This window comes from Carassius gibelio, chromosome B3, assembly GCF_023724105.1.
Source record: "Carassius gibelio isolate Cgi1373 ecotype wild population from Czech Republic chromosome B3, carGib1.2-hapl.c, whole genome shotgun sequence".
NCBI classification, from domain to species: Eukaryota; Metazoa; Chordata; class Actinopteri; order Cypriniformes; family Cyprinidae; genus Carassius; species Carassius gibelio.
The window spans coordinates 50,648,395-50,663,168 of NC_068398.1; the positions used below are offsets into that span (position 1 = coordinate 50,648,395).

Here is a 14,774-nt window from a genome sequence, read left to right on the forward strand (position 1 = left end):
ACGTAGGTCTTACAGGTTTGGAACAGAGATGTATAAAGTACTAGAGACCCATACTTGAGTAAAAGTACAAGTGCTCTATCAAAAAAGTGACTTGAGTAGAAGTTGAAGTGCTCTTTAAGCACCACACTTAAGTAGAAGTACTAAAGTATTCAACATTTTTTGTACTTAAGTATTGTAAGTAGTTTATTTTAAAATTTACTACTCAAGTACTGAAAGTAAAAGTACAAGTACTGTGTTATGTAGTTATTAAAGAAAGTAGTCAAAAGTTTGAACATATTGTTTTTATTATTTCAAATGATTAACCTAAAGGACAATCACAATTCCTTTGACTGTAACTTTTTGTAAAAAAAAAAAAAACAGATTAAAGGGTTATTTCGCCCAATTTGCAAAATTATGTCATTAATAACTTACCCTCACGTTGTCTCAAACATGAAAGACCTCCGTTTATCTTTGGAACACAGTTTAAGATATTTTAGATTTAGTCATGAGAACTCAGTCCTTCCATTGAAGCTGTGTGTATGGTATACTGTCCATGTCCAGGAAGGTAAGAAAAACATGTGACATCAGAGGGTCAGTTAAATATAAAAACAGCAAAAACTACGATTTTATTCAGCATTGTCTTCTCTTCCGTGTCTGTTGTTAGACAGTTCAAAACAAAGCAGTTTGTGATATCCGTTTCGTGAACGAATCATTCGATGTAACCGGATCTTTTTGAAACAGTTCACCAAATCGAACTGAATCGTTTTAAACGGTTCGCGTCTCCAATACGCATTAATCCACAAATGACTTAAGCTGTTAACTTTTTTTAATGTGGCTGACACTTCCTCTGAGTTCAAACAAACCAATATCCCGGAGTAATTCATGTACTCAAACAGTAGACTGAGTGAACTGATGTGAAGAGAGAACTGAAGATGAACACCGAGCTGAGCCAGATAATGAACAAAAGACTGACTCGTTCACGAGTCAAGAACCGTTTACGAACTCGTGTCCGATTCGAGAACCGAGGAGCTGATGATACTGCGCATGTGTGATTCAGCGTGAAGCAGACCGACACACAGCGCTGGACCGAACTGATTCTTTTGGTGATTGATTCTGAACTGATTATGTGCTAATGTTATGCGCGCGGGCAAACCGAAGGCTTGCAATCATCGCCAATGACGTCATTACGTCGAGCACAAAAGAACCGGTGAACTGTTTTCTTCAACCAGTTTATTGAATCGAACTGTCAGAAAGAACTACTGGTGATCCGGAAACCGATCCAACTGGTTCATTATCTGGCTCGGCTCGGTGTTCATCTCTCTCTTCACAGCAGTTCAGTCAGCACGCGCAGTCTTCTTAATCGCTTGATTCACTCAATGATGTGCCAGCTTCATCAAACCTGCCATCTACAGTTCTGGCAGTGGTAATGTGGGTAACGAGTAACGATGCAGCACATAACAAAAATAACGGAGTAAAAGTATTAAACTGATCGAAAATATGTACTGAAGTAAAAGTGGAAGTAGGGGAAAAAAATAATACTCTAATAAAGTACAGATACCGCCTTTTAGTACTTAAGTACAGTAGTGAAGTAGTTCTACTTCGTTACTATACATCTCTGGTTTGGAACGACAAGAGGGTGAGTTATTAATTACATACTTTTCCTTTTTGGGTGAACTATCCCTTTAAAGCTGAGAATTGCCACCAATAATAAAACCTGTTTTGGCCCAGTTCAGGGCCAGTTGAGGGTGATTAACTGGCTGAGATTCGGGCCGGTTATGGACCATGTGTGGTCCTTGTCTTGAATACAGTTCTGGGCCACTTCAGGGCTTTCATTCTTTGTGGCACTAGGGCTAAGAGAAAAGTGATTGTGTGGCCCGGATCTGGGGCAGAAGAAATTTGCTATGTGGGCTGTACATACGTCTTTAATCTAGATTTCTAGTGTCTGAATATATATATATATATATATATATATATATATATATATATATATGTATATATATGTATATGTGTATATATATATATATATATATATATATATATATATATATATATATATATATATATATATACATTTTCTGACAGTTTTTCCCCATCTGGACCAAAGTTACAACAAATGAGGAAGTAAAACTCCATGTTTCATGAAAAAATTGTGTGCCTCACTTCAGGTTATTTCTTAGAGAAAGTTTTTTCTAAGAAAAAATTATGCAACAAAAATGTCAAGTTTATTTTACCATTTTCAGCCCCAACTACACAGATCTATTACATTTCACTAAAAATATGTTTACTCCATGAACACACTAGGAAATATATATTACACATTGATATTCATATATATATATATATATATATATATATATATATATAGATTAAACTGTAACAATATAGTAGGTATAGTGTAATTAAGTACTTACAAGTCATTTGCTATCTAGTTAATAGTTTATCTGTAATCAATACTTTAATATACTATATACAAATAGTGAGTTCTTCATTCATTTTAACTGTATTTAACACATTATTATAATTTAATTAGCTCATATGCAGAGATGGAAACTTGAGTCTGCAACTTGGACTCAAGTTGCATTTAAGTCGCATAAATAAAGACTTGGGACTTTACATGGACTTGTGAACTGCAGAGCTAATTTATCTATTAATATTAAATATTTGAGATGTTTAAAACATATTTATTGCATAGTGTTATTTTACTCAACCGCAATCAGTGTTGTTTCAACATTAGGAAAATACCAATTGTCAGCATTAGAACTTTACAACTATCAGCTGTTCTGCTACTGCCCATCTATGCCATAGTGTAACCTCCCCAGGTCTGCACCGCCACACCTTGCTCTTGTTCTGAGTGGGTCGATTGTTCTGAGTTTGCACTCGTTTGGACTATGCGGCATTTGAAGCGTAGTTTGATTGGTTATGTTGTGTTCCAATCAATGAGGGACTATTTTGGTTGCTGCACTGTTACACTACTACTCTGCTGCATTGTAAAGCGCTTTGATATGGGAAAGCACTTTATAAATTAAACTTATTTTTATTATTAACAGCAGGTATCGTCATTTATGGTGAATTATCACGTCATTAAACTTGACATTTCATTTTAGTGTAACTCAGTTGAAACATCAAGAAGACTTGACTTAGTCGAGTTGAAAATTGTTGTCACACTGTGGCCGGTAAAAGCTTTTTCTGTAGATAATTTCACCATTTGTACATGTGAGAGGAAACATTTCCACTGAATTGCAATTTGTATCTACATTGCTGTAGTATATATAAAAAAAATGCATTCACTGCATATTTGAGTGAGTATTAAAATTGTGAGTGTGCACAAAATTCTCCATTAGGATTTGGTTGTGATTTTAACCAGTTGACTCTTTCATTGAAATAATTAATTTTGTCCACTCTGTGAAATGAAGACCCTGTAGCATCACACATCATAATAACAACGTTTTTTATTATGGTTACAAAATGCATATTCATTTTATGATGTTAATGATCAGAATTTCAGTTTCAGTTGTCAATCTCACTATGACAATGATTTTATAGCCATGTTATGTCTACAGCTGGATTTCATTTATTGATTTTTTTTCTTAAGCTACAGTATGTTGAAATCACAGGCAATAACTTTATTGCTACTATAACATTGTTTAAAGTTTATTTATAAATCCAAATGGAAGAGCCCCTTTGCTGCTTTTATTATGATGTAAAAAAAGAGGAATTTCAAGGTTAGGAGGTGTTAAAACAATCAAATGTAAATCAGTTTTAGTTATTTATGTGTTAGTCCAAGTTGTCCCATGACAAACTATTTTTTGAACTCTTTGCAGCAGTAATTCCACTTGCCATCAGTGGTGTTGCACCACAGGTAGGTTTTGCCATAGTAACCACATGGGTGATCAGGCTTGCAGGTCTTGTAGTTGACAGCTGAGAAGTAGTCATCAGAAGTACAGCAAGAGTTCCAGTTTTTGTCATCTGTGTAGCACCATGTGTCATTTTTATCGTATTTGGCACAGGCGTAGTTGCTGCGGCAGTATTTTCCATCTTTAGCCCTACTTCCCCACAGCGGGGGGCTGCAGTATTCCCAGGACTTGTCGTTTATGAAACACCAGTAGTAGTCTTTCCCGTATGTGGCACAGGGGTGATCGTCCCGACATCTGTTTCCTTTAACCGTGATAAGTGAGTACTGGGGTGAGCACTCTATCTGTGTCTTACCTGAGTAACAACGGTAGCCCTTTAGTTGTTCCTGGTACAGACAGGGAGTGGAGCAGCACGATTTGCTTTTGCTTTCTTGTGTGGAACATTTGTAACCATTATCCTCAGAACAGCTGCATGGAGAGCCATCAGCTGAAGACTTGCCATCAACAGATTTCTCTGGGACCAGCCGACATTCAATAGATTCAGACCCCTCAGACACTTGCCTTTTTTGTTTATCAGATCTGTGACGTTTTTTGACATCAGTTACAACACAAGATGTGTCAAACCTTCTTTTCAGTGTTTCGGTTGAGGTCAAATGAGAGGTTGAACTGTCAAAAGCTAAGGTTGCTGTCACATCAAGAACTTTAGGTGCGTTTGAAGGACCTGTACTGTCACTACTGATGGCATCAAAGATTGAAAGTAAGCTGTTCTGAGCACTTTTGGACATTTGAAATCTTAGGTGCTCTGGTAATTTAATTTGATTTAAAAATTGTTTCCTAGCCTCTTTAGATGCTGGTTTGTCACTGAAACAATCCTCATGAAAAATCTTAACTGATGGATTTGAAGTTTTATATAGTCGATTGAGCTGCTTATTCATCTCTGAAACACTCATTAACTCTATATTAAATTCTGGCTGGTTTATTCCTATATATCCAAAGGAAAAAGACTTGTCATGTTCTTTGTGTTCATAACAAACAGCTGTCCAGATGTGAGATGGAATTGTGACCCTTTCCCGGTCTCCACTTTGTGGTATTTTGTCCTGACCAGGTACAGTACCAGTGACAATGTAGGCTGTCGCCTCTTTATCATGCAGGCTGTTAATTAAAAAAGTTTTCAAATAACCCTCCCAGAGCTTCCAATGAATGCGGTTGAAGCAAGCATCCATAGGAGCAGCATTAGTCAGGGTAAATGTCGCCTTACAGCCCTCACCACATTGGAAACTGTTGGGATACAGATGTCCGCGATCATATCCTGTTTGTTCATAGTCACTGCTGAGGGCTTGTGTCTTTTTTATTTCATCTTTTTTGTTTTTGAATTCCTTTGCGCCTTCAAGCATCATGTGTTTAGGTTTAGTTCCAGGAGAAGAAATAAGCTACAGAATAAATATTGTGTTAAAACAGTTTCTTCTAGTAGGCTACGTCCTAGTGAAATACACTTTTTGGGAGCAAGATTTTATTTATTTGCACTCCCTCCCACACACAAAACTATGTGGACATTTTGAATGTTAATTGTACAGTTGCTTTATTAAGATAGATTGTATGATGAACTGATGGAACGTCATCAAATTTTTTTTTTTTAAATACTTCTCTGCAATGGCAAAGAAATGACAAAGCATAAATCAAATTATTCAACAGTATTCAACTTTTCCTTCCAGAATGTCTAAAATTATCATTAAATATTTTGATAGCACTAGAAACTCTTACCTGTGGCTCTATGTTCCATGATGGTGATGAAGTACCTTTGCATTCAGGATCAAATTTGTAAGCACTATACACTGGAATTTTTTCAAAAGTAGAATAGAGAGTTGCATAAAGAATTTTTTCTTTATTGTTATTCTCGAATTTCCATGTCTGACATATTTTCTTGGCATTCTGATCCATGCCTTGTGGTTCTTGGCCTTTGTAGAAAAACTTGATGCACTCATTTAACTCATTAAAGTTATCGACCACTTCCGCCTGAACATTAAAATTGCTCAGCGCAAAACAAGTGAGCAAACGCAGAAGAAACATGATCTGCATTGTGTCTCCTGTTATGATAGCATGTGTGCTTTAAATGTTACTGGTGGATTTTTATTTGGGGGGTTGTGAGAATAGAGGAATGAGGAACAAAAATCTATTTCAAGAACAGTCAAGTGTGCACAACTTGTAGTTTAAATCTAAAATCCTTTTCACTATTGTAGCTACACACCAACATTAAAGGGATAGTTCACTTTCCAATTAAATTTAGATATGTTTTAGCTTACCTCAAGGGCATCCAAGATGTAGGTGTCTTTGTTTCCGCAGTATTTTCCATTAAGATATTTTCAGGTCAAACCGTTCTTGTCTGTGACTCATATAATGGAGGTCTATGGTCACCACCTCAAAGAGCATGCACAGAGGAGTCCAAATTAAATTTTCAATTTATGCAAAAATGTTCCTTGACCAAGAATAGATTTTTTATTTTTTTTTATTTTGTGGTGTAAATATAATTTATTCTGAAAAAATATTCTTATCAGTGTTCTAGAAACTTATTTACATATTTAAATAAGTAAAAAATATTTTTTACCTCTATAAAAGCCCATTATTCTCTAACCATATAACTGCAAATGTAATTAATTTCTTAAATTTGATCATAAATCAAATTAGAATAATAATACAATTAAATTAAGGCATTTACAACGGAAAATAGCAAATGCAATTAATGTTATAAGATTGATCCTTTAAATATTTTTTATATATACACAAATAGAAATTATACTTAAAAAAAAAAAAAAACTAGGTGGCTTCCATAGTATACACCAATCAATTTGTGCTGCACCACTTCAAGTGAAACACACCCATTTAATCTTTCAACCAATTCATTCAAACAGCGATTCATTCAAGAATTTGGCAGCTGGTTATGAATTGGTCATTAGATCACTGTTCACCTGATTTGTTGAATAATTTAGTAACAAAACACTGCTGAGATGCACAATGGCTCTGCTGTGATCTTATTTTGGAACACTTTTGTTAATAATCGGGCTACCTTTCTGGTTGGGCAAGTACAATTCTCTTTCTCTTGCAACTTAAAAAAAATCCACTTGGAAAGAAAAAACTTTAATATTGAGCCCTGTACACATTTTTCATCATGAATGTGTAATTCTTAGAAATGTATTAAGTTGACATAAAATGACCATATTTATTAACTTCATGGGTTCACAGACACACAAACTGGAAATACATTACATGGGTAATGTCAAGGGTAAAGTCATCTGCATCTTGCATTTCATCCCAACTTTTTTTTTTTTTTTTACGTTCGGGTGCACAAAGTTTAAAAAAAGGTTTGGTTAGGTACTTCAATATAAACGTTTGTAAAACCAGTATGTGGACCTCAAAGAAAGAAAAAAATCAGGTCATGACATTTTTAAAGTAAACATATCATGCTTTTAACCCTCTGATGGTCTTCGTTTCTGTCCACACTCATGTTTTTTTTTTTTTTTTTTTTTTTTACAAATGTAATTTTACTCTGATTGTTAATGTTTTTACTCAACATGTGTGCAGTTTTTGGAGGATTTATTATATCTTTTAAATTTCTATAAATAAATAAATATTTATTGAAATATACTTTTTACAAAAAAAACAGCATTTGATGTAAAATTCACTTTATAAAAGACCCAGATTTCTAACTTTCATTCATGGGGATAACATGGATCATTTTAAATGATTTAATGTAACATTTATACCCATTTTTTGGAAAATGAAGTTCTAAAATAAAAAAAAATCACTTCAACCGCTAGATGGCTATAGAGCTCCACTATATGCTGTTTGACTACCTGAAAGATATCTTTTCACAAAGTGGATTCATATCTAAATATTATAAAATCACAACTATAACAAAATAAAATATTTTTTGTCAAAGTTTAGTATTTTTTTTACAGGAAAAAAAAAAGTTTCTCAATAATGTTACATTACAATGCATTGCAGGCAAGTAAGCATGGTAAACCGCATGACTTCTGTAGACAGGGTTGGAGCAGGTGTGTGTGTGTGTGTGTGTGTGTGAGTGCGTGCTAAATTGTTTTGTCTCATCCTGTCATCTCTCTCTCATTCACTCTCTCTCCCTCTTTGGTGGTTCTGCATTTTGCATGATTTTTTTAAATAATTATAAGAGAGCAGTTGTTTTATATCCTCACAAGTGTATGTGTGTGTGTGTGCGTGGGCATGTTTTTGTGACATATCAGGACACAACTTTGTATAATGACATGGCTATGACACAGGTATTACAAGGAGAGGGTGACTTATGAGGACATAAGCCATGTCCCCATTTTTCAAAACGCTTATAAATCATACAGAATGAGGTTTTTTTGAGAAAATAAACAAGTTTACTGTTAGGGTTAGGGGTAGTGTTGGTGTAGGGCCATTGAATATACAGTTTGTACAGTATAAAAACCATTACACCTATGGGATGTCCCCACTTTTCATGAAAACAAACGTGTGTGTGTGTGTGTGTGTGTGTGTGTGTGTGTGTGTGCGTGCGTGTGTGTTTACACATTGTCGTGTCAGTGTCACCACTTTATATTTGTGTTGTTTCTGCATTTTGGACGATTTTATTTGACAGATGATAAGAGAACAGTTTTTATAGTCTCAAAAATGTATTCCTCTATGTATTCCTCTGTGTGTGTGTGTGTGTGTGTGTGTGTAAGCGTGTTGTGAGCAATATAATTTAGCATTGTGGATGTTTTTTGCATTGGTGGAAGTGTGCCACTTTATTTGTGCCATTTCTGTCGATGTGTTCTGCGTTGTTTCTGATTTTGATGATGAATTTAGTCTTAATTTGATTGCGGGGTCTGAAGACCACGAGTGTCACAATTTTTGTCACGCTAACATAAAAACAGATATCATTCTATTTTTTTTTTTTTTGTAGATCTAGAAAGTGTTGAGAGCCGTAGATGGTTTCATACCATTTGGACAAAGGGAACATTTTTTTTAATTTGAGCAAAAGTAATTTGGGGTCAAAAAAGACCCCGAAGACCATCTGCTGGTTAAATAATTCCTTTTTACATATAAATCATACATTTGTAGTCTATATAAAGCGGAACTGCATTGCTTGGGATTGAACTCCTCATTATAGCTCCACAGGCCCCTTTTTTGACATGCGTCTGAGAGCAACCCATTTTGGTGCTGTCTCTTTAAATGCAAATGAGACACTTCATACCCCGCCCCCTACATGTTCGAGCCAGAGTCGGACACGGAGCGAGATGAAAATAAAGACCACGAACCTGCAAAACAACGTCTTAATATGGATGTATCGCAATGATGTGTTACCATCCATGCCCACTACTACAATACTGCCTGACAAAACATTGGTCTTCCGTTCTTTTACCACCGTGTCTGAGGGAGAGAGAGCAAAACAGCGCCTAGTTTGGACTATAAAATCACAGCGAGAAAGTGTTGGGCCAGGAGTCGTTGTCCTTATTTGGCAGTTTTGCTGTGACGTTATTGTTCAAAAAAATTGTTAATTTCTGCATTTCTTCTTACATGCATGTTACTTTTTGACTTTTCTCGATTAATAAATATTTACCTTTTGATAGTTGTTATTTGTGTGTAAAAGTGATTTTTAAAATGAACAAAATTTGTAGGTTTAATGGCTAGCTCAATTTGTGTTAATTTTAGCCTAGCAATGCAGTGTTTCCCACATCCTTACACTCAATTCGTGGGGGCACTTCGCAAGTTAATTTTCAGAACACGCTTTAAGATCGGGAGAGGTAAAGGTTTCTCTGGTAAAGGCTGCAAAGCGGCGCTGATCTCACAAACGCTGCCTTATCAAGCATTACATGCTAAATGAAATCAAACATTTTGTTTCCTTCTGAAATACAGTGATAAAAAAACACCCGCTCTGGTTTTTGAAACCCTACAATGTAGTCATTTTAAACCATAAAAAAGCAACCCAGCATACTGGGATAAACATAACAATCCAACTGGGTTGGATTAAAATAATCTAGCGTTGGGTTCGTCCCTTTTTGACCCAACGCTGGGTTGCCAAAATAACCCAAATTGGGTTGTTTTCAACCCAGCAGTTTTTAGAGTGTGGAAAGAACATGGTAGCTTGTTTTCACCAGAAAGAGAATAGTATTAACCATGTGTGGCAGAGAGGAGGACACTAGGACCTGGGGAAGAATTGGGTGAGGCATGACTGGTAGGGGTGCTAGAACTAATTGTCACACAAACAAGACCAGGTGAAACAACTTATTTAAGGTAAGCCAAACGATCAGAAGATGAGAAGGTGAACGGGAAGCTGGGCTCTTTGTTTGTTCAGGGGGGCGAGCTGATTCAGTGCATAACGCAAACTGCTAAAACAAGGTAGGAACTGCTTTTATGGTTTTGGTTAGTATTTTTTAAGTATAATGCTATGATCCTTGTTTTTTTGCAGCATTTTGATTCATCATGAGTGGGGCTGATTACTAATGTATTATTGGAAGGCACAAGCTACTAAAACAAGGTATTAATAGTTATTGAATTGTTTCTGTTTTAGAAATGTACTAACATGTGCATTTTTATTGTAGGACTGGCACCGATTGTTATCTGTTTAATTTAGAGTTGGTTTCTTACTACTTATTTTATATGAGGTTTTAATGAGTTCTTGAACTCAACTGAAAGTGTGTTTTAAGTGTGACAGATGAATGACGAGTGAGTCTCTTTGTTAACCTTTGCGGGGAGTAATGACCTAGCATAGTGCTCATGAGAACGAGGAATTGCTAAGTTGGTTGTTAAAGGTGTTTTGTTTTTCCCAGGTGGTTGCACTCGAGGGAGAGTGGGCGCACGTGTGGTGTTTACTTTTATTGGATGCAGTGGTTTGGTGTGAGGGTGTCACATATAGGTAAATGCTGTGGTGATGTAGTGGTTTGTTTTGGAGTATTAAGTCTTCACTCCACTTGTACCTCTGTGTACTGCCTGGGTTGGTTTATTTTGTCTTTTCGATTTATGTGTTTTTTATGCCTATAAGGGACTTGTGAAATAAAACTGCTCTGTAAAAGTGTTTATACCTGAAGTCCTCACTGCTGGTTTATTCTATATACGTGGTTTACCTGTAAGCTCATTAACTGGGCAAGGTTACACATGTATGTGACAAATATAAAACTTAAATCATCCTAAATGCCTGCATACACCAGAACCACTGCAACATGTTTTGACCAGAAGGTATCTGGAGTTTCTCTTCTTTTTGCTTTGACAGTAAAAAAATGTCTTGGTCAGTAGCAATATATACCCTGTTGAGAACGGATATTCATGTTAACCCTTCATAATAGACATTAGCTGAAAAAGTTTAGTGGGTTTAGTGAAGGTTGTTCACACAAACATTTGGGGCACCATTGACTTCATAATGCTTTTTCCTACTATGGAAGTCAATGGTGCCAAACAACAGCTGTTTGGTTACATCAATACAGGCTTGGAACAACTTGAGGGTGAGTAAATGATGACAGAATTTTAATTTCTGGGTTAACTATCCCTTTAAGCTACTAAGATATACTACTAATTTATAATACCTCTTGTTTCTTCAAGCCAGTTGGAAGGCACTACATGAACTGTGTTGTCCTGGAGAAACTTATTCACTGCGTATTCCTGAAAGAGAAACCATATCGAGGGTTTGAAATGTGGAAGTGCAAGTAAAGCGATCTGCACCCTTTTGGCTCCACACTCTTGATATTGCACATAAAAAACATAGACAAGTATTTAGTTCAGTGTCTCCAGTTTCTTATACAGTTCATTCTACTTATATTCCACTCTCATCATTAAGCTGACATTCAGCTATATAAAAGTCCTAGCATTCTGTCCCCTTGACAGTTTACACTCAGTTTTTCTGCAACTCACCATTTACCAACTGATTAATTACAAAACATGTCAATATTTAAGAACACTCATGCATCATGACCTTCTTCTATGTAGCATATAAATCGATAATTTGAAGAATACTGTGACTGCTTTTTGCCACAAATTAAGGTAGGGAGAAGCGTCATACAATATTAAATATTCTAGTAACACTTTACTGTTTAAAATAAATTCTCGCATGAAATACTTTTAAAACTACATTTCATTACACTATAACAGTGATATTTAGAAAATTGTCTGAATAAATGGTGTTTGAAATCACAATGCTGCGTGAACTCAACTGGCAGAAGCCCCTCCCATGACACGAATTCGCGTCTTTTGCGCAAATGAACTCAAAATGTTCAAGCGTCCAACTATGGGAGAATAGTGCAATTTATTTGCATCTGGTGTGAATGCAAAGTAAGTCACATTTTGTGGGAAGGGTCCATAGACCCTCATAATTGGCTAGTTGGTTGGGTGAGGGGTGTTGGGGAATTTTTGTTAAGTTTAACAAATAATTGTGTGTCTGATTGATCCAGACACTATAATGACATCAGTCAATATTAGGATGTTTTCATGCTTTTCACTTTAGAATACTGATCTAAGTAATAATTAGTTCCTTTAGAAGGTTGTGGTATTGCTTGAGTCATTACCAGTGGATAATCATGATCTTAACTGTAGAATTAATTATACATTATGTATAATTTACATTAATTATGAAGCTGTATACAGTAGTTCTCCAGGAGATATGGAAAAAATAGTAGTTATTGATTAATAGTAAACTACCAGTTTCAACAGACTCGACAGACTGTTATGCAGAGCTTTCTTGGTTTTATTTTCTCTTGAAAATAAAATCTTTCTTCTGGAAACAAAACCCCGAGACTGTGTGATTCCTCAGATCCATGGCAGACGAAAATACACTACAACAGCAAGGATTGCCGATGGTCAGCGTGAAGGACACTCGGGACAATTGACTGATTTTTCACTATGGACCGATTAGGCCACTGCTGCATCCTCAAGCAAGTTTATAATTTACATGTGTTTTAAGCATTGTCATTTAAATATTTGCAGGGCTCCAGATGAAAAAATAAACATTATTATTTATTTAAACATTTTAGTCATAGTCTACAGTAATATGTTTATGTCTCTGTTATGTGCTGCATGTTTCTTTGTCCTTCATTCTTCATTCTGTTTTCTATTCAGTTGTCTTTGCTCCCAGGTATCTGTTCAATGGAGGAGGCTAATGTTTGTTCGCTGTACTGACTTATGTCTAAGTTGGGCTGATAACTGTTCTTGGTACTGTGTGGGGGGGCAGTTTAGCGTATCGCGCGATCTTGGTTACATATTGCCTGCAGCTAACAGGTGTTACACACACTAGGTAAGCGGTGAGTGCCCTTTTTGTATTTATGGTTGGGTAGTTAGGGTAATTAAGTTGATGCGTCGCATACGCGGAAGATTTCGGGTTTGTTTTCTTTTCTTTTGGTTAGTTAAGTTAGAGGGTTTTGAAACTTAGTTCAGAACTGCTCTTGTTCCCTGTTTTCCCCTTAACTTAATTTATTTGTTTATTTTTCTTGTTTTGTAATATATGCATTGTACATAGCTCACACACTGTTTAGTGGCTTCGGCTTTTGGAAATTAAAACATTTAATTGGGGCTAACTCCATATTTGTGTCTGATCCTTTCTACACTCTCCACCATCAAAGCAGTATAACTAAATGTTGCGTTCCAACCCCTGGAACTTTAAAAGTTTGTAACAATTTCCATGTGCCGCTTGAACGGAGGTGTAAAAGTGATCACCCTCATGCCACATAGTAGCTCCAAAATAGTTTTTTTAATAGATTTTATTATGAATTTGGATGAATTGTAAAAGTTGATACTTTGTTTAGTAAGAAGTACGATGAGAGTATGATACCTTTTCATTGCGATTGTTGAAGATCAAGTCCATTTATGGTTGGAAAACCAGATCAATTCCAATTCCAGAATCAGATACTTAAGGTCAGGAATCGCATACTTGTTGTAAAATTTTAATTTCAGTTCCACCTATCAATTCCCTTGAGCGGATCTTTTATTTTTGGCTGGCAAAAAGGGGCTTATAAAAATTTATTTGTCTTTGAATCATACAAGATTAATTAAAAAACACTGATTCATCCACTAATGAAACTATTTAAATTGCTTTAACTGCTTTAAATTACTTTTTATCCACATCAATATATATACTCCATACACCATAATGGTAAAGCAAAAAAAAACATTTTTGCAAATTTGTTAAAAATAATACACCTAAATTGTTCCAAAAGTAAAGTGTGCTGGTAGCAGCTGTTTTTCAGCGGCAAAGACTGAGGGACTCATCAGAGTAGAAGAAATGCTCAGTGCACCAAAATATTGAAATTGAGCTTTAATGAAAACCCAGTCCAGGGCATTCAGAACCGCAGACTGTGCAGAAGGTTTACCTTCCAATAGGACAATGACCTTAAGCACACAGCCAGAGTGGTTTGTAGACAACTCTGTGAGTGTCCTTGAGTAACCCAGCCACAGCTTGTGTAGATTGATGTGGAAAAATACCATCGCAAAGCACTGTATAGCAGGTATGGCTCATCTGTAGGCAGGTAGGTAAAAGCCCCATATTAGTATCGATTCTAAACAAGAATGGTTAACAATACTGTTAATGTTCATACAGCTGACAGCTTTATATGTTGCTGTTTGTTTAAATTGTGCACTTTTACTTTGCATGATCTCTCTGATGCTGCCATGTCTGGAACTGCTTTTAGCAGGTGTGCTGTCAACTGTATGAAAGTGTTTTCCTACTAAAACTTTTTTATAAACTGTCTCAGTTTATTACATAAACATAACAAAAATGTTATTGTAAAACAAGCAAGAGAAAAGGCATTACATTTAAATTTTAAAACATTAAGCATAAACATAATTTATATAGTCACCATTGGAGATCTCAGCAAAACTGTCACTCACAAATTAGCATATTTGGTCACAAATGATGTGAATCAGCAAATCAGCAAAACTGATCACAAATCAGTCTGGAGCCCTGATTTGAGTGATTTAAAAACATTAAAG

At 35.7% G+C, this 14,774-nt stretch overlaps 1 protein-coding gene and 1 long non-coding RNA gene across 2 annotated transcripts; one reads left to right on the top strand and one right to left on the bottom strand.

Annotated features, from left to right (window-relative positions):
• Positions 1-3,413: 3,413 nt before the first annotated feature.
• Positions 3,414-5,940, bottom strand: si:ch211-165i18.2 (uncharacterized protein LOC100149646 homolog). Its single transcript, XM_052549857.1, has 2 exons — positions 5,592-5,940; positions 3,414-5,260 (listed from the first exon to the last, which is right to left on the bottom strand). The coding sequence occupies exons 1-2, from the start codon at positions 5,904-5,906 to the stop codon at positions 3,779-3,781; spliced, it is 1,797 nt and encodes a 598-aa protein (XP_052405817.1). The 5' UTR covers positions 5,907-5,940; the 3' UTR covers positions 3,414-3,778.
• Positions 5,941-10,056: 4,116 nt separating this feature from the next.
• Positions 10,057-10,890, top strand: LOC127951818 (uncharacterized). Its single transcript, XR_008152744.1, has 2 exons — positions 10,057-10,341; positions 10,634-10,890. It is a non-coding gene; the product is annotated as an uncharacterized LOC127951818 (long non-coding RNA).
• Positions 10,891-14,774: the final 3,884 nt, after the last annotated feature.